The sequence below is a fragment of the Canis lupus genome, chromosome 6 (genome assembly GCF_048164855.1).
Source record: "Canis lupus baileyi chromosome 6, mCanLup2.hap1, whole genome shotgun sequence".
NCBI classification, from domain to species: Eukaryota; Metazoa; Chordata; class Mammalia; order Carnivora; family Canidae; genus Canis; species Canis lupus.
In genome coordinates, this window is record NC_132843.1 from 27,012,979 (window position 1) to 27,032,085 (window position 19,107).

At 38.4% G+C, this 19,107-nt stretch overlaps 1 protein-coding gene across 3 annotated transcripts in view; it reads left to right on the forward strand.

Annotated features, from left to right (window-relative positions):
• Positions 1-19,107, forward strand: part of GALNT1 (polypeptide N-acetylgalactosaminyltransferase 1) — a 123,236-nt gene that overhangs the window by 63,099 nt on the left and 41,030 nt on the right. For 2 of the 3 annotated variants that reach the window (XM_072829291.1, XM_072829290.1), the window contains one exon: positions 3,743-3,917. In XM_072829291.1, coding sequence (XP_072685392.1) covers positions 3,743-3,917 — 175 coding nt within the window. Of the gene's footprint in view, positions 1-3,742; positions 3,918-10,213; positions 10,335-19,107 lie in introns of those variants that run through there. The other variant, XM_072829292.1, reaches the window with a different exon arrangement.

Sequence of the window (19,107 nt, forward strand, 5' to 3'; positions counted from 1 at the left end):
AGAAGAGGTTTGTGATGTTAGCAGGCTCCCAGGAGGGCAGGTTTGAGTTAAGTCTGGTGGAAGGGGCCTGTGTGTTGTGGAAAAAGACCATGAAAAGGCTTTTATAGTGGGGTGGGGATCTGGGTGTTCGGTGGGACGACTGAGAAGGAGGGAGGTGCGAGAGAAGGACTGAGCAGAGCAGTAAGCCCAAAGGTGAGATGGCAGTATGAAGGGAGAGGGAGTAGGGGGCTGGCAGTTCCAGATGGGGCTTTGAAACAGCGGGGTTAAGGAGTTGATGGGAAAGAAGGGGAAAATGGTGAGGAAGGGGGCAGCTAATGCTCAGAAAGAACACCTTGAAAAATCTGCTCCCTGTGAGGTTTTGGTGCAATAGGAGCTGGGAGCTGTCTGTCCAGAGTGGCACAGCTCTGAAGTCTCAGAGCCCTGAAGTAAGCACCTTCTCAGCTCAGGTCTGGTGAGGGCTTGCAGCGGTGCCCCTGAGGAATGCACCATGAAGCGACTGGGAGAGGACAGATGGCTGAGGACACCAGGGACATGGATATTCTTAGTGGATAAGCTGGGACACACAGGGACCAGAAGAGTGTAGGTTTCTTGATAGTACACATGAAGTCTCCGGGCTCTTCGGTTTTTATGGTATTTGGAAAACCAAAACAAAAGCAAAAGGCAAAAAAGCAAACAAACAAACAAACAAACAGATAAGACTCCAAAATACTGTTTCAGTATTATAAAGATATCCTTTCTGAACATTCTTTTAACTGTTTTCCAGTACCTGCTTGGTGAAATTTATCAAATTCTTATCTTTATACTGTGAATAAAGGGGTCCTATTTTTAAGCAGAATGGATTGATTATCCTTACCATAATGCTGAATCTCTTACAAGATTATCATTGATAATCCATTTTCTAGGATTTGCTTGTTACTTGCCTATTTCAGGTAATAGTGGGCCAGGCCAGTCTATGTGGTTACAGAGGTGTTGGTGGTTTTAGTTTGTTATGTTTTTCTGAGCAGTTCTGTCTCATAGTTTTATACTTGCATTTTATACCTGAGGCTATCTAAGAATAGCAATATTCTTCTCTTGCTATTAGATGGGGCTCCCCTTGAAAAACTGGGATAGTGGGGGTTGTGTCATGGGAATATTTTTGTTGCCCTTCTGCCTTCCAAATAACTTCATTCCTTCAATTTGTGGGTTTGGATTTTGTATAGAATATTCCGTATTTTTACAGATGCAGTTCAAATAAGAATTGATCTTTTATGCCAGAACTATACTCAATTTTCAGATCCTTAAAATGTTGATGATTCAAATTTTCATATGTGTATGCTAGAATTATTTCAGTTGTTAAACTTCAGGAAGCCTTTTGATGATTAAAAACTTAAAAATAGTAAAGGCTTTTGGAAAATATTATAATTTTTTGCATGTTTATAGAGTTGTTTGTTGTTTTTTAAATAAATTTTATTTATTTATTCATGAGAGACACAGAGAGGCAGAGATATAGGCAGAGGGAGAAGCAGGCTCCCCAAGGGGAGCCCGGATGGGGGACTCCATCCCAGAACCCAGGATCATGACCTGAGCTGAAGGCAGATGCTCAACTACTGAGCCACCCACGTGCCCCTTTATAGAGTTTTATATACTAAACACATTACAAATAAATTGAACATAAAATTGCAGCAAGGATTGAAACTGAGAAGGATTTGAGGTAGCTTAGGGTTATCAGTGAGTTTTGTTACATAATTTTGGTGTGTTTTTCTTTCTTTTTGGGGGGGGGGTTGAAAGAGGGAGAGAGCACATGTGTGCATGATGGAAGAGTAGGCAGAGGGAGAAAGAATTTTAAGCAGGCTCCATGTTCAGTAGGGAGTCTGCTTCTTCCCCTCCCTTTGCTCCTCCCCTGTACCCCACCTCAAATAAACAAATAAAAGCTCTAAAAAAAAAAAAAACTTAGTTGGCAAACATTAGGCAGGATTTATTTCTAAAAATGGTTTTACGTGAGTGTTCAATAATTTTAAAGTTATTTCCTAATATTTTAATGCCCTCCTAAAATCACAGTTCATTCTGAGAACCAGCACAAAATTATTTTAAACCATTTTCTTAATGGTTGTCTAAGATAGGTTTTTATAGTCTAGATATAGTTGTTGAAGACACAATAATTTCATATTCTATAGCCTTGGAGTTTGTAGGTTGTTTTGTACCACCATCTGAAACAACCATTTTATAAGTTAGCTTTACCCACTAGTGCTATTCTTGGGCAGATGAAGCCTGGCTGAAGAGTGATGGTTTGTCTACTGACTTGTTGTTTTTGTGCAGAGACTCTTTGGAGGTGCCTAAAAAAATAAACAATGGGAGAATAAAAATTTCAGCTTTAAAAATAAGTAATGTACAAAACAGGTGTTTTTATCTCATTATTGCCCTCACCTCATTCTCTACCCATGCCTTTTAGAAGTTTAACATGCTTTTTGCAAGTTTAATCTACCTGAGAACTTCTTTTTCTTGGAACACTTTTTAACATCTCAAAAGTGTAAAACAAGAAACAATATTTGGAAATTGCTGAATATTACTCTTTTTAAGTTAAAAATTTTTTTAAAGATTTTTGTTTATTTGTGTGAGAGAGTGCACGCGTGCATGAGAGGTTTAAGGGCAAAGGGAAATGGAGAAGCAGACTCCCCGCTGAATAGGGAGTCCAGCGTGGGGCTCAGTACCAGGACCCTAAGATCATAACCTGAGCTGAAAGGAGATGCTTAACTGACTGAGCAACCCACGTGTCCCTGAAGATTACTTACTTTATTTATATATACATCAATAGATGACATTACTTTGGATTAGAATTAACTTTCATGATGCTCCACCTTGTTTAAAGTTTATTATAATGTTTATTATCAATTCTAGGATTTCATTTTGACTTATTTTGAATAGTATTTTTGCTGACACATTAATTCAGTACATAATTATAAAACTCCTTTAAGACATTTTGCTGGACTCCACAAAAGGTACACAAATGAATCAAACCTGAACTAAAAAGAGATCATAATCTAGTGGGGGACCCACAAGGCAGGTTAGCAGTCATTATAGGAGATAGCGATTGATTAGGATTGTAAGAGCCCTAGATAAAGTGAAGTGGCAGTCAAGAGTAGTAGATGATCACCACAGAGGGATTTGGAAAAGCTGCAGTCAAGAGAAGCTGTTTTAGCTGGCCTTAAAAGACACGTAGGTGTTTGGTGGTATTGCAGAAATAGGACTGAGGAGGTCCATGGGAGAGGACTTCTGTGAGCAAAAGTTTTCCTGCACCAATGCAGGAAAACATGAGACACGTATAAAGGAAAGTAGTGAGTTGCTATTTGATTGAAGGATTAAACACTAGAGTGGGGGTAGGGAGGGGCATATCTGTGAGGGCTGAGCAGGTAGTATGTTTGGAAAGTTAGGTTAAATTTCATATTAAAGAGTTAGACTCTAGGAGATCACGGGAATACCACAATTAAAATCATGCTTTAAAGAGGTCAATGTGGTAATGATATTTGAGATGGAAATGCCAAGGTTGTGCATGATTCAGGTAAGTAGTGTAGGGTGAGGAGGTCTTGAGTGAGGACACTGGTGTGAAAAAGGACAGGGTAGCCGCTAGGAGGTTTTTACAGACTAGGAGACAATGGGGTCAGAAATGGCTCTGGTTGTCAAGGCACAATTTAAACTCAAATGTTATTAAACAGAAAGAGTTATCAATTGCTATAAAATTAATGTTGAGTTTCCTCCGTATTCTTAGTTCTAGAGCCAGTACAAAAGCCTCATGAAGGTCCTGGAGAAATGGGGAAACCAGTTGTCATTCCTAAAGAGGATCAAGAAAAGATGAAAGAGATGTTTAAAATCAATCAGTTCAATTTAATGGCAAGTGAGATGATTGCACTCAACAGATCTTTACCAGATGTCAGGTTAGAAGGGTAAGTACCTAGTGTGGTCCTGATAGCATTGAATTTGAATGAAAAGTGTGTTCTGAATTCCCAATAAATTATACTTCAGTGTTAATTGTTCTTAAAGTGAATGGTATATCACTGAGTTACTACTTACCCCACTTAATTAAATACTGATAAAAAATACTATTGATCATTAGGCTATAAATTTTAGGCTTTGGAAAATAATGATTTATCTTAATAGATTAGTAGGGGATTTCAAACTTACCAAACAGTTCTAGAATTAGCTTTTTAAAAAAAGATCCTTTTAAGATGTTTGTAACTTAAAATAGTAATGTGTACAGTCATAGGTGTACAGATTACTGAATTTTTACATATACATATATAGCTAATTATCCAAATCAAGATATATGTGTTATATGAATGAATATTCCATAATATATTTACACATTGATAGACATTTGGGTTGTTTCCTCATTTTAACTATTACGAATAAAGGAGTTGTGACATTCTTGTGCATGTCTTCTGGAGGACTTTGGCTCTTGTTTCTATTTGGTATATATAGGGGAAAGGAATAGATTATACATTTATACAGTATTAGTAAGTGCTGCCAAAAGTTTTCAGGATGATTGTACCAATCATCATCATTGTACACTCCACTACCATTGTTAGAGGCCCAGTTGCTCCATGAGAAGAAGGTAACAAGGTATTGGCTAGAGAACAGCAGACCCTGTTAAAAGCAAAGGTGCTACACACAAAGCTCATGGAACAAGTGAACATACACATTTGGCTCCTGAGACCCTAGCCACCTTGACTTCTGTGGTTCCCATTCATGCCAGCAACCAGGCCATCCTTTTCCAGGCAAGAGATTAGAGTATCATTCTTGACAGAGTAGGACTAGATATAGAGGGGGGAAAAAACCTCACAGTAATCATCACTCTGAGCTAATAGCTTTTTGGTTCCCTTTCTTTTTATAACAAATGTGTAACTGAGGAGTACTAGACAATGACAAGAAACCTTCAAACATGGAAAATACAGTTCCTAAAAGAGAAAAATGCAACCTGGAGGACACAAAATTATTCAGGGAGAAGAAAACTTTAAAAAGAAATAATTAATAATCTCAGTGAAATAAAATCTATTACAACCATAAAACAAGAATAGGTAGGTACTATTCGAAGGATACACTAGGAGAACGAAAGAGTGTTGGGAGTTTAAAAAGCAAGCAAGAAAGAAAAGGACAAAACCCAGTGCAACTCAGCCACAACCTTGGAAGCAAAGGAGCAAAAAAATTCCAGAGGAAAACATTTTTCCAACCTAGAATTCTGTATCTGTCCAAATTTGTATTCGAAAGCATAGGTTAAAAACACATTTTTGGAAATGCAAAGTCTCATAACACTGAATTGCCACACATTCTTTCTTGGGGAATTACTGGGGATTATGCTCCACCAAATGAGGACCCAGACTCAGGAAAAGATGGATGCAGGATATGGAAGACAGGAGATTTGCCATAAAATGAATGTGGTGGGAATCCCTTGAGGATGGTGAAGGGAGGGCGCTGGATCAGAGTTGTTAGGCTGAGAGGCAACCATCCAGACAGAAGCAGGTCAGGACACGCACACCAGGAGAGACTTCAACAAGGTGGATGATGGTATAGCTGAATGCCTCTGGAGGAGGTTTAGATGATGGGGAGTTTGGAATGCAATTAATAAGTGCACAGGAAATCATAGCAAGGAAAACATAATTCCAGGGAAAACTTGGCAAAGTTCAGAGAAAACAAAAGCAATTATAGTTTACTACATGGCACAGCTGTGAATGAGTCCTAAAAGGTAACCATTTAATATTGTGCATATAACAGTTAAATATTGTGGGGGATAGAGAGTATCAGTGTTCATACAGCAGGTTGTTTGAGTGGTGGTCAGTCAAAAGAAGCTTCGTTGTAATCTTGGGTTTTCCCAAGCGGTTAACTCTACTGAACAATGTAAGAATTACTAAAGAAAGCTACACTCTTCAGAGAAGCCTGCAGTTGAAATTTTAATGGTGTCTTTGCTAAAAAAGCCTTGATTGTTACTGTTCCTGGTAGAGTGTTTTTGTAACTGCAATAATTCCCCTGTGTACATTACTGTTCTTAATGCATCTTATTAAGCATTTATGTTTGGAACAGTGTTCAAATGATGTGATACACATGCTTGTACGCTGAATTTCGGGCTTGATGAGGACCACCTAGATTTAAAAGTCTCACTTTACACAACCTGCTAACACACATTCCTTGCCAACCATTTGGTCTCTGTGGGAATGGGCCACTTAAGAAGGTGTCACAAAGTCACTACTGTCACTGAGTAGCCTTTTTATACCATCTTACTCCATCTCTGTGCCAGTAACTTTTAAAGTTTTTTGTTAGTTTAACTTTTATTATGGGGAATTTCAGATGTATACAAAAGGAGACAATAGTATAAGGAAACTGTATGTTCATCACCTTGCTTTAACAATGCCTGATAGTCTTTTTCTTATTTATACCCTTTTAATGTCCCCCCAACAATCTCTGTCTCCTGATATTTATACCTGTATGGGTCTGCTTCCTACATTGTACTAGGGTTGGTCTGTATGACCAGTAGAACACAGTATAGGTGATGGAATATTGCTTTCAGAATTAGGTTATAAAAAGTACACTGTGGTTTTGTTTTGTTTTTAAGATTTTATTTATTTGTTCATGAGAGACACAGAGACACAGGCAGAGGGAGAAGCAGGCTCCATGCAAGGAGCCCGTCGCAGGCAGGACTCAATCCCGGGTCTCCAGGATCAGGCCCTGGGCGGAAGGTGGTGCTAAACCACTGAGCCACCTGGGCTGCCCTACACTGTGGTTTCTAATTTGGTTTTTAACTCTCACTTGAGTCATTAGCTCCAGAATTAGCCAGCTGACTTGATAGTGGCAGCCCTGTGGGAACACACATGGTTTGTGGCCCTTTGTGAATAACCAGCTAAATGCGATTAGAAGCACATTGTCCAGTTCCAGGCAAAGGTGTACCATTTGTAAATAATTTCAATATGTATCTCTGAAAGATAAAGACTCATGTAGGAAAGAGGTCATGATACCACTTTATACTTGTTATTACCATAATATTTTCAAAGCTTATCTGTGGTGTACTGTATTCCCTTCTCTGGTTGAACAGTATTCCATTGAGCAGATTTACCATACTTTGTGTGTTTATCAGTTGATGGACATGTAGGTGGTTTGCACATCTTAGCTATTATGAAATACTTGTATGAATATGCACATGTTTTTGCATAGACTTTTTAAAAATTATCTTGGGTATATACTTAGGAGTTGATTTATTGAGTCATATGATAATTCCGGGTTTAACATTTTGAGGAAACACCAACTCCCCCCACCCCTCCCAAGACCAGACAGAGTGTCTTATCTTATATCTTTCCTCAGCCTGCATTTTGCAGACTGCATCACTCTGATGTCATTGACTATTCCTGTGTCCCTCCCTTTGCTGCAGATTGGTAGGTTAAAGGCATGTTGTACCAGTATCCTTCAAGTCAGCTAAATTGTGTGATTGTGGTACTAAAGGTGCACAATCTAGTTAGTCATGTGCTGTATCACTGTTGGAAAGGTCTCTTGTATGTCTTATCTGCCTGTTTTTCCTTTTTGGAATGCCCATTAGCCAGGCTTTGGGCATTGAATTGATTCTCTTAGTTTCTTATATTTTTGTCTTTTTTTGTCTTTTTTCTCTTCCAGGGAAAAATTCTAGACTGTCTTTGAGCTATTCTCCCTCTGCCCCCTCCCCATTCGCACATGCGTGCTCTCTTGCTCTCTCTCTCATAAATAAATAAAATCCTTAAAAAAAATTAAAAGTGAAAACATGTTTAAAATATTTGTCGTTAGGGATGCCCGGGTGGCTCAGCGGTTGGGCACCTGCCTTTGGCTCAGGGTGTGATCCTGGAGACCTGGGATCAAGTACCATGTCGGGCTCCCTGCATGGAGCCTGCTTCTCTCTGCCTATGTCTCTGCCTCTCTCTCTCTCTCTCTCTCTCTCTCTGTGTGTCTCTCATGAATAAATAAATAAAATAAAATAAACTTTAAAATACTTTAAGTATTTTTCATTGTCTATTTCCATCTTTTATTAGGATCTCTCAGAAATTTTATTTTTTTGGAAAAACTAACCTTCTCTTTTCTGAACTATTATTTTTAAAAATAAAATGATGTAAACGTTCAGTAAGCTATAGGAAATAACAGACTTTTTGTACCAACCACCAGCCTTATTGACTCTTAAGCTGCTATATTTCCTTCCTTCCTTCCTTCCTTCCTTCCTTCCTTCCTTCCTTCCTTCCTTCCTTCCTTCCTTCCTTCCTTCCTTCCTTCTTTTCACAATAGAACTTTATGGCTACAGTAGAATCCCTTTGTATACTCCTCCCAGTTTCATTCTACTTCTATCTAACCATCGTGGTTTTTCCATTTACCATTACTGTTTATATTTTAAAAGTACTTCTTCATGTCTATGTACATAAGTATTTTATAGTTTCATATTTTTAACTTAACAAATAGTATAGTATATGAACATTTCCTTTTGCAACTTTTTTAAAAATACTTATTTATTTCATGAGACACACAAAGAGAAAGAGAGGCAGAGACACAGGCAGAGGGAGAAGCAGGCTCCATGCAGAGGGAGACTGACATGGGACTCGATCCAAGGTCTCCAGGATCAGGCCCTGGGCTGAAGGTGGTGCTAAACTGCTGAGCCACCCGGGCTGCCCCTCCTTCTGCAACTTTTTAAGGGTTGTTTTTGCTCAAGCATTGATTTTGAGATTTATCCGTGTCAGTACATATAGTTCTGGATTATTCATTTTAACTGCTTTGTAGAAGTCTATTGTATGCATATGCCATAATTTATCTATTGTTCTTTTACTTTATATATATTTTACATTTACAGTGTCTCTGTAAACATCCTTTTACATGTATTCTCTCCTATAGATGTTAACAGTTTTCTCTAGAACAGTGCTTTTCAAATTACAGTTCATGACCCTTTACTCACTAATGGATCATAAAATCAGTTTAGTGAATACCTGTTATTTTAATTAGTGAAATAGAAGATATCAGAGTGTGTTTCATGTAGTAAAGTATTTTTTTTTCATTAATCATTGTTTCAGGATGTATGTACTCGATTAACATAAAATGTACTTGTTACTGTAGGTTATGGTCAAAAGTGTTTGACAGTAAGAAGTGAAATTGTGCTGAGAGTTACGCACTTTTTTATTAAACTCGATTTAAAAAAAAATTATTCCCATGCTAGTTTTACCAATTTACATTTTCCAGCTACAGAGAATTCATGCAGAGGCTAATCCTGGCATGGACTAGGCTAGTATAGGTGAAGAAGTCTTAAAATTCTGATTCCATTTTCAAGATAGAACCTATCAGAATGGGATCCCTGGGTGGCGCAGCGGTTTGGCGCCTGCCTTTGGCCCAGGGCGCGATCCTGGAGACCCAGGATCGAATCCCACATCAGGCTCCCGGTGCATGGAGCCTGCTTCTCCCTCTGCCTGTGTCTCTGCCTCTCTCTCTCTCTCTCTGTGACTATCATAAATAAATAAAAATTAAAAAAAAAAAATTAAAAAAAAAAAAAAAGAACCTATCAGAATACTAATGGATTGGATATGGAGTAAGAGAAAAGGAGAAATAAGGATTTAGACCTGAGCAGCCTTCTATACTTGCCAAGATAGAAAAAAAGAGAACAATAGAAATATGAGGATAGAAAACAATTAGCATATATTTATAAAAGGCTGGAGTTCAGGTGAGATGTTGAAACTGGAGCTATGAATTTGAACAAGTGAATTTAAAGGCATGGGTTGGTTGAAATAGCCTTCTTCTGAGTGGATGAGATGAAAAAGAGGTTAGGTTAGGTGATTAACATTTCAGCTTTTGAAGAGTGAGAAGAAAAGGAAGATAGAGCAAAAGTGTTAGAAAATATGAGGTATGAGGGGAAAAGTACATGGAAGTCAAGCAAATGTTTTAAGGAGCAAGTGGGCCACTCTGTTACATGCTGCTGAGACAAAAAACGAAGTCTGTAAATTGACCAGTGGGTTTCAATGTATACAGGCTGTTGGAACTTACATAAAATTGTTTCTGTGGAGTGATAGGAATAAATCCTGATTTAAAAGATTGAGGAAGTCTTCTAGTTTCAGTAATGGTGGCCTCAGTGATTTAGGTCAGCTCTTCAGTTGAGGACAATTAGAAAGATTATCTATCTATCTATCATCTATCTATCTATCTATCTATCTATCTATCTATCTATCTATCTAGTTTGCTTGAAAACATCCAGAGGGTAGAAGGCAGTGAAGAATTATGAAACCTAAATATGAAGAATTATGAAGCCTAAATATGGGAGAAGATGAAAACTCAGAGAAATTAGCCTGGAACTTTTACCTTGATGCTTCTGCTGAATCCAGAAGGTGTGTGCCTAAATAGTAATTTTGATACAGCCTTTTGGTGCTGGGGCATGAAACTTGGAGTCCAGAGCCTCTCAAATGTGTATGTGTATGTGGTGGGGGAGAGTGAGATAGCCCTTTCTGCATGCTTTAGTTTTAGGTTCCTAGACATAAGATGAAATTGAAGTAGATTAGCCCTGGTGGTGACTGAAGCCCAAGTTTAAACCATCTTAACCCAGAAAATTGAATTAACTGGTGCCACTGGATCCCCATACATTCAAATGTAAATCCTCTCTGAAGAAAGCTATCAGGCCAGTAAATTTTTAGATGATATTTCATAAACAATGTCTGGCTTATGACACCTGAGGAAACAAGGCAACATGAAAGAAAACAAAACAATAGACAATGGAAATAAACCCAGAAGGACTCCAGGTAATGGACTTATCAGACACAAACTTTAAAATGATTGTACATAATATTCATATGTTCAAGGAGATTTAAAAACAGAATTGGGAATTGCAGCATGAGAACAAGAAACCATTATAAAATAACCAAGTGAAAATTCTGGAACTGGAAAAGTAAAATAATAAAAAATAAAGACCTGACAGGTTTGGCAGTAGATTGATGTAGTGAAAATTAATTGTATTTTTATATCAGTTTTCTAACAAAAGGTGGACAGTAATTTTTTTTTAAAATACCACTTAAAATGTAATCAAAATATCAAGTACCAGAAATTCTCTTCAGAGAAAATTCTGGAATGTTACTGAGAGAAATTAAAGATCTAAATAATCAAGAATGCCCATCTTTATGGATGGACAACTCAGTATTATAATATTTTGGGTTTCTCCAAATTGATCTATAGATTCATTGTTTCATAAGATCAGCATGATCTTGAAATGAAAATCTGACAAGGACAAGAAAGGAATATTACAGACCAATCTCATTGATAAACATAGATCTAGAATTCTAAATAAAATGTCAGCTGAATCCAGCAATATGTAATGTTAATAACATATAAAAAACCAAATTGATTTATGTCAGCACACTAGGTTGATTTAATATTTTAAAATCATTTAAAGTCTCCACATTAACAGGAGTAAAGGAGATAAGCTCTGTTATTTCAGTCGATATAGAAAAAGGATTTGATAAAAATTTGTCTTTGGTTAGGACAAAAATTCTAGGGAACTGGGAATGAAAGGGAACCTCCTTAATCTGATAAAATTTATCTGCCAAAACCAAAATGAAACAAAGCCTCTCAGGTTTAATAGTTATTTTGAAAATGTTCCTTTGAGATCTGGAACATGACACAGATGCCCATTATCACTTCTATTCACTGTGGTGCTGTTGGTTTTAGTCAGAGTAAGAAGGGCAAGCAAGAGAAATAATAGTTATATGTGCTGGGAAGGAAGAATTAAAATTTAATATTTGCAATTGATGTTGCAAATAATTGCATAATTTTTGTGTGTATTACAGATACTAATATGAAGGCAAAGCAATAAAGTTCCTAGCATATCACATAGAATTTATTATGATCTTGAGAGAGGGGAGGATTTTTTTTTTTTAAAGATTTATTTATTTATTTATGAGAGAGAGAGAGAGAGAGAGAGAGGCAGAGACACAGAGGGAAGAAGCAGGCTTCATGCCGGGAGCCCGACGCGGGACTCTACCCTAGGACTCTAGGATCGTGCCCTGGGCCAAAGGCAGGTGCTAAACCACTGAGCCACCCAGGGATCTCCGAGAGGAGGATTTCTTAAACAGGGCAGGGAACAATTTGATTATTGGGACTGTATTAAATCCTTCCTATTCATTTTTTTAAAAATGGAAAAAATACATGGAAATGGCAAGTCATGGGCAGCCTGGGTGTCTCAGTGGTTTAGCGTCGCCTTCAGCCCAGGGCCTGATCCTGGAGACCCGGGATTGAGTCCCACATTGGGCTCCCTACATGGAGCCTGCTTCTCCCTTCGCCTGTCTCTGCCTCTCTGTCTCTCTCTCTCTCTGTGTCTCATAAATAAATAAAACCTTAAAAAAAAAAAAAAGGCAAGTCACAGAAGAAATTTATGATACTTATGACCAGCAGAATGCTCAGATCTGGAATATATAAATAACTTCTACATCAAAAAGAAAAAGTGGAAGAGACTTGAAGAAATCGTTCATATGACCAATAAACCTATGAAGATGATCAACTTCATTAATAATCGAAAATCACAAAACTAATGAAATACCACTTCATACTCTTAGAGTGTTGGTGGCAGTGTAAATTCTTACAGCCACATTGAAAAACACGTCAGTATCTAGTAAAATTAACATTAACATGCTTCGTGACCCAGCAGATCCATACCTAAATATATCTAACAGATGCATGCACATATGCATCAGGAGACAAGGACAAAATTGTTAATAGTATTGGCTCCAAAACTGAAAATAGTCGAAGTGTGTATCAGCAGTGGCATATGGCAGACCCATACAATGGAATACTTTACAGCAGTTGGAAATGAACAAAGGGCACGATGTGAATCTCACCATTATACCAAGGTAGTGTCTCACAGGAATATATATGAAATTATGCTGTCTCTAGGAACCTCAAAAGCAAGCAACGCAAAACAAGTTCAGTGTTAGAGGACAGTAATTCATCACCTTTGGGGAGGAAGGAAAAGGTAATGGGAGGAGCAACGGGGACTTGCGAGGTACTGGCTATGTTCTCTCCCTCTTTTTTTTTTTTTAATGTTCTCTTTTTTTCCCGAGTCATGGTTACAAGGGCATTTGCTTTGTGATAACTCATTCAGCCCTAAATTTATGTTTTGTGCAATCTGCTATACTATAGGTAAAATCAACTTGACGGAAAAGTGGGGGAAACAATGTGGGAGGGTAAGTGGTGGAGGCAGCAGGTGTAGCAGTGCTTTTGAGGTGTTGGAGAAAGGAGAGAAGTAGAGGTGTTAGCTGGGGAGATAGTGCAATTAGGGGGACATTGTCTCTTTTTTTTCAAAGGTGATCTATAATGCAGTATGTTTGTGTGTTGATGGGAATGATCCCACTGGGGGTAAATTTGAGAGGGATGAGTATTACAGCAAGAGCATTTATTAAGTCAGTTGAGAAGGAATGCAGTTGCCTTTAAACAGGAATAGGGATAATTCAGGCCTTGTGTAGTGGGAAAAAAGCACAATGTTCACGACCACACATGCCTACAGGATGGTAAATGTGTTCATGGGAGTATGGAAATTCTCTGACAGCTTCTGTGTTTTCGGTGAAATTGCCACCTGTGAGTGAGGAGGGTGGGAAAGGTATTGGAAGTCTGTGGACATGTGAAACAAGCATATTGAAGGAGGTGAGTAGGAAATGCAAGTAGAATGCTGCACTGCGCTGAGAGCTTGCTTGAGGTTTGTGGTTATAAATTGAAAATGAGGCCATTTAGCATGCTCGTTTATTTTCTTTAGCCATATTCAGCAGTTCAAGTGAGATGCAAAATCAGCAAAAAATTGGATTTAGCTAGGATTGGGATATTCCAGCAAATGATAGGGAGTTAAAGCATGGTGATAGTAATAAAGAGCTATGGATCTAAGCAGAGTATAGGACCTGTAAAACATGAAGAAGGCAACAGAAAGCTAGAAGAGGGAGGGTCTGCAGTGGAGACGCCAGTGAAGGAAGCTAAAGATCTGGGATTATTGGAGTCATTGAGTTGGAAGAACAAGGATTTGGGGTGGGGGTAGTGGTGACCAGAGATTGTGATGCTTAGAATGGAGGTGGTCTGTAATGGGATGGTCTAGAGGGTATAGCATGAAAGTGTGTGAGTTGTGGTGAAGGACAGTTTCACTGGAGAAGAGCAGAGCAAAGATCTGAGAAGCCAGGGTATTGAAAAATGGACCACATTGATGCTAAAATGACTGAGAATGTGATGACAAGACTAGCGTTGGAACTAAGGGAAGTGATGGACGACAGTGACAGAGATGGAGTGGCACCTTCTTTAAGGGACATGAGGCTTCTTAGGGAAGAGGGAAAAGCAACAATCTTGAATCAGCAGTAAGGAAAAAGGAAAGTATCTACCCCTCATCTCCAGACTCCGTGGTACATGTGGTAGGGAAGGAAAGCCTCTTGAAAGACTACTCAGGAGGTGCCTGGCTGGCTCAGTCGATTAAGTGTCTGACTCTTGATTTTGGTTATAACCTCGTGACCTCATAGCTTGTAAGATTGAGCCTCGAGTGGGGCTCCCCACTCAGTGAGGAGTCTGCTTGAAATTCTTTCCCTGTCCCTCTGCCCCTCCCCCTCACTTGCTCTCTCAAATATAAAATAATCTTTAAAAAAAATTATTCAGGAAGTGGTCTTCTTGGTGACTTTTTAATTAATGCTAGAACATGAATATTCAGAAAAGGGATTATGAATATAGCTGATTTTATTGGTGACAGAACCATGAATTCCCGGGAGCATAGTGGAAAGATTTGCAGGTGTTAATCTAAAAAAATAAAGCAGCCAGTTATTCTGCCTGCAAAATGGGTTTATTTGGGAATAGCAGAGAATTGCACTTCAGGACAAACTACACAAAACCATAGGCAAATCCAGTGATAAAAGGGGAGACTTCTTCTATGGAGGAGGAAATTGGGAAGAGGGTCTTTTTTGTTTGAGAGAGTGTGCGCGTGGAGAAGCAGAGAGGGAGAGAGCATCTTTTTTTTTTTTTTAAGATTTTATTTTCTTGAGAAACACAGGAGAGAGAGAGAGGCAGAGACATAGGCAGAGGGAGAAGCAGGCTCCATGCAGGGAGCCAGATGTGGGACTCGATCCTGGGTCTCCAGGATCAGGCCCTGGGCAGAAGGCAGGCGCCAAACCGCTGAGCCACCTGGGCTGCCGCTGAGCCACCCAGGCTGCCCGGGAGAGAATCTTAAGCAGACTCCCTGCAGAGAGACTGAGCCGCCATCCAGGCACCCCGGGAGAAGCTGTTTTGAATGAACGCTCATTAGAGAAAAGAGTTCAGGATGATGATGGTTTCTCATTTGCTGGGGTGCAGGAAGGTAGTTGATTTCTTGTAGAAGATGCAGGGTACATCTTTTCCTGTTGGGACCTGTAGCTGGTAATTCTTTCCTGTTGTTGACCCTTCTTCTGTTGGGGTCTGTAATTGACATTCTTTTTGTAATTGAAGTTGAGTGGTATGGCTCCCCCTTCCTCACTTCCCCTCCTAGCCTCCTGACTCTGTTTTCGTGAGGTTTCTCTTCATTAATTTCCACACAGGTCAGGAACTTTAGTTAGCCCAATAGCAATTAGGATTTGGGTAATGTACGATAACTAGAAGGCCTGGGTTTTTTGTTATTTGTTCATATCATTATCTTACAGTTTTTAGTACATTTTCACTAGGTATATAATTATGTATTCTTATTTCTAATATTTTTTGTGACTCCCCCCCCTTTATTCCCCCTCCCTTTTAAAAAAAGACTTTATTTATTCATGAGAGACACAGAAAGACAGAGGCAGAGACACAGGCAGAGGGAGAAGCAGGCTCCCTGCAGGGAGCCCGATGCAGGACTTGATCCCAGGACCCCAGGATCATGCCCTGAGCCGAAGACAGACGCTTAACCACTGAGCTACCCAGGTGTCTCCCTTTCCCCCTTTTTCATTAATTTTTTTAAAAAAGGATTTCTTTCTTTATTTGACAGACTGAGCACAAGCAGGGGGAATGGTAGGCAGAGGGAGAGGAAGAAGCAGATTCCCTGCTGAGCAGGGATCCTGATGCTGGGCTTGATCTCAGAACCCTGAGATAATGACCTGAGCTGAAAGCAGATGCTTAGCTGTCTGAGCCACCCAGGCACCCCTTCTTTAAATAATCTTGCTAATGAGTTGCAATTTTTGATTTTCAAAAAAGAAGTAACTTTTCCTTTGTTTTATCTACTTGTTTTTTTTTTTTATTTGTTTTCTGTGTAATTATCTCTTTTGTGTTTAATCTGTCCTTTCTTAAGTGCTTAACCTATTATTTAAAAATATTTTTGGGGATCCCTGGGTGGCGCCTGCCTTTGGCCCAGGGCACGATCCTGGAGACCCGGGATCGAATCCCATGTTGGGCTCCCGGTACATGGAGCCTGCTTCTCCCTCTGCCTGTGTCTCTGCCTTTCTCTCTTTCTGCGTGACTATCATAAATAAATAAAAATTTAAAAAAATAAAAAATAAAAAAATAAAAATAAAAATATTTTTGTTTTCTAGTAATCATTAAAAACTATATCTGTGAATCACTTCAGTGCAGCTTGTTTTACATATAGTATTTCATCCTTATTTATTCCTTTTTTTTAAAAAAAAGATTTTATTTACTTATTAGCACTCGTGCAGAGAACCAGAGCAGAACAGGGAGGGGCAGAGGGAGTGGGAGGAGTAGACCCCCCCACTGAGCAGAGAGGCTGACATGGGGCTCCATCCTAGGATTCTGGGATCATGACCTGAGCTGAAGGCAGAAGCTTAACATACTGAGCCGCCCAGGTGCCCCATCCTTATTTCTTCCTACGTAGTTGGTAATTTCCATTTGATTTCCACTTAACTCAGGATGACCTAGAAATACATTTAATATTTCTAGGTATATTTCTCTTTGCCTTTTGATTTTTTTGATTTTTTATTAATGATTTCTAGATTCATTCATCATGTTCAGAAAACATGACCTATATATGAACATGATCTATTTCAAATATATTGAAACCTCCTTCATGACCTAAAAGGTGTTGAGTTTTTTTTTTTTTTTTTTTTTTTTTTTTTGTTTTTTTTTTTTAGGTGTTGAGTTTTTAAAAAACAATTCCTCTGCAGTTGAAAATAACTGGTTGTTTCGTTGCCTTTTACTTCTGGATTTTTTCTGTTTCATGGTGCATGCTGTATTAGATTCCGATTAATTTGTATTTTTTTAATTTGTATTTATTTTTATTTTTATTTTTTAAAGATTTTATTTATTCATGAGAGACACAGAGAGAGAGAGACACAGGCAGAGGGAGAAGCAGGCTCCCTGCAGGGAGCCTGACTTTGGACTCAATCCCGGGTCTACCAGGATCATGCCCTGGACCAAAGGCATGCACCAAACCACTGAGCCACCCAGGCGTCCCTAATTTGTATTTTTAAAAAACCTCCCACTATGATTATGTGCTTGACAATTTCTCAGTTCATTCTTTTATTTTTCAAGGCTGCATCATTGGATACATTTATAGTAATTGATAGTATATTGTTTTTAAACCTGTTGTTTACTGTATGTGTATTAATTTTTTTACCCTGATTTTGACATTGCTGTACTGCTTTTAGTCTAACATTTTCCTGATGTGTCTGTTTTTTTATTTCTTTCAGCCATCTGTAAGATTTTATTTTAGATGTATCTTTACTAAATGGCTGGATTTATATTTTCAATTCACTCTAATCATTTTTTAGTAGGTGAGTTTGATACATCTACATTTATTGTGACTGTTGTTAAATTTGGACTTACTTTAGATTGAACAACATAATGAAATTGATATTCGACCATTTTTGACTTATGAAAATGAGTTTCATAAAGCTCAACCTAACCTTGTTTTGTTTACTGTTCATTTTTTCCTCCTTTCCCTTCACTACTTGATACAGTTTCATCTGATAAAAATTTTAGTACTTATATTTTCCTGTCTCTTGGTTTAGAAGCTGCACATTTTTTCTTCCTTTAGTGTAAGACCTGAGTATATTGTAATTGTCAACATATGGATTTATCTTCATCTACATGCTCAGTGCACATAGTGTATTTTGATCTGAGTATTCAAATTCTTCAATTCAGGACATGGCTGGCTGTAATCTCAAATATTGCTGTGGTACCATTCCTTCAACCCATTCTGGAATTACTCATATGCATAGACTAGAGCTTCTCAATCTGTACTTTTATTTTTTTCTCTCCTTTGTCCCTCTTTGAATTATATCTCAGTGAATTTCTCACTAATCTCGATAGTGGCAAAGTCCAGGTCTCACTTGCCATTTACTGGCTTTGTGGCTTTGGAAGAGGTAATTACCTTTCTGTACTACAGGATCCTTATCTGTACAGTAAGAAAAATAACAAGGATTGTTGTGAGGATTTATAGTGCTTGAGATACTTCGTGGCACCTAGGATACAGAAAAAAAGGCCTCTGTTTAGGGAGTAAGCTCTAGGTCCCAGTACGAGTCTGATGAAAAGCCAATTACAAGCATGCTTTTCCATCCCCACTCTTTTTTTTTTTTTTTTTTTTTTTTAACTAAACATTGTCTGGCTTCCAGAGAATATAATGAAATGTTAAATAAGAAACATCAGATTTAATATTTAATGATTTCTGCACACAGATGAATAAAGCTGGCCAGCAGTTACTTTTCAGACTAATTCACAGAGGTGAAAGAGTAAATAGTGTGGACAGCCCCTAGAGTGCAGCTCTTTCACTCCCTTTTCTGAATCCAGAAGAGCTCTACTTGTTCTAAGTCATGGGCTTAACTGGTAGTATAGCTGGCAGTATCCAGATTATCCTGTACCTGCCAGGAACCTTTACTGTCTTGTAGAATCTCCAAGGACACATTTCCTGCAGGGAAACTTGAGGAAAGAATGATATTGTTCAAATGTCAAGAAGAGTTAAAAACAATCAAAGAATAATGTGTAAGGTGTGATCCTAAGGAAGGAACTTTGAGACAAATTCCAAGTCACCTAAGGTGGCAGTTTCATCCTGTATAGTTAGTCTCAGGTGTTTAAAAAGTAATAATACCATTCAGTGAGTGCTTAGTTTGTACCAGGCACTACATACATTATCATAGTGAAGCAGTTGCATAAAAAAGTAGTATGCCCAGATGACAGATGGGGAAACTCAGATGTGGG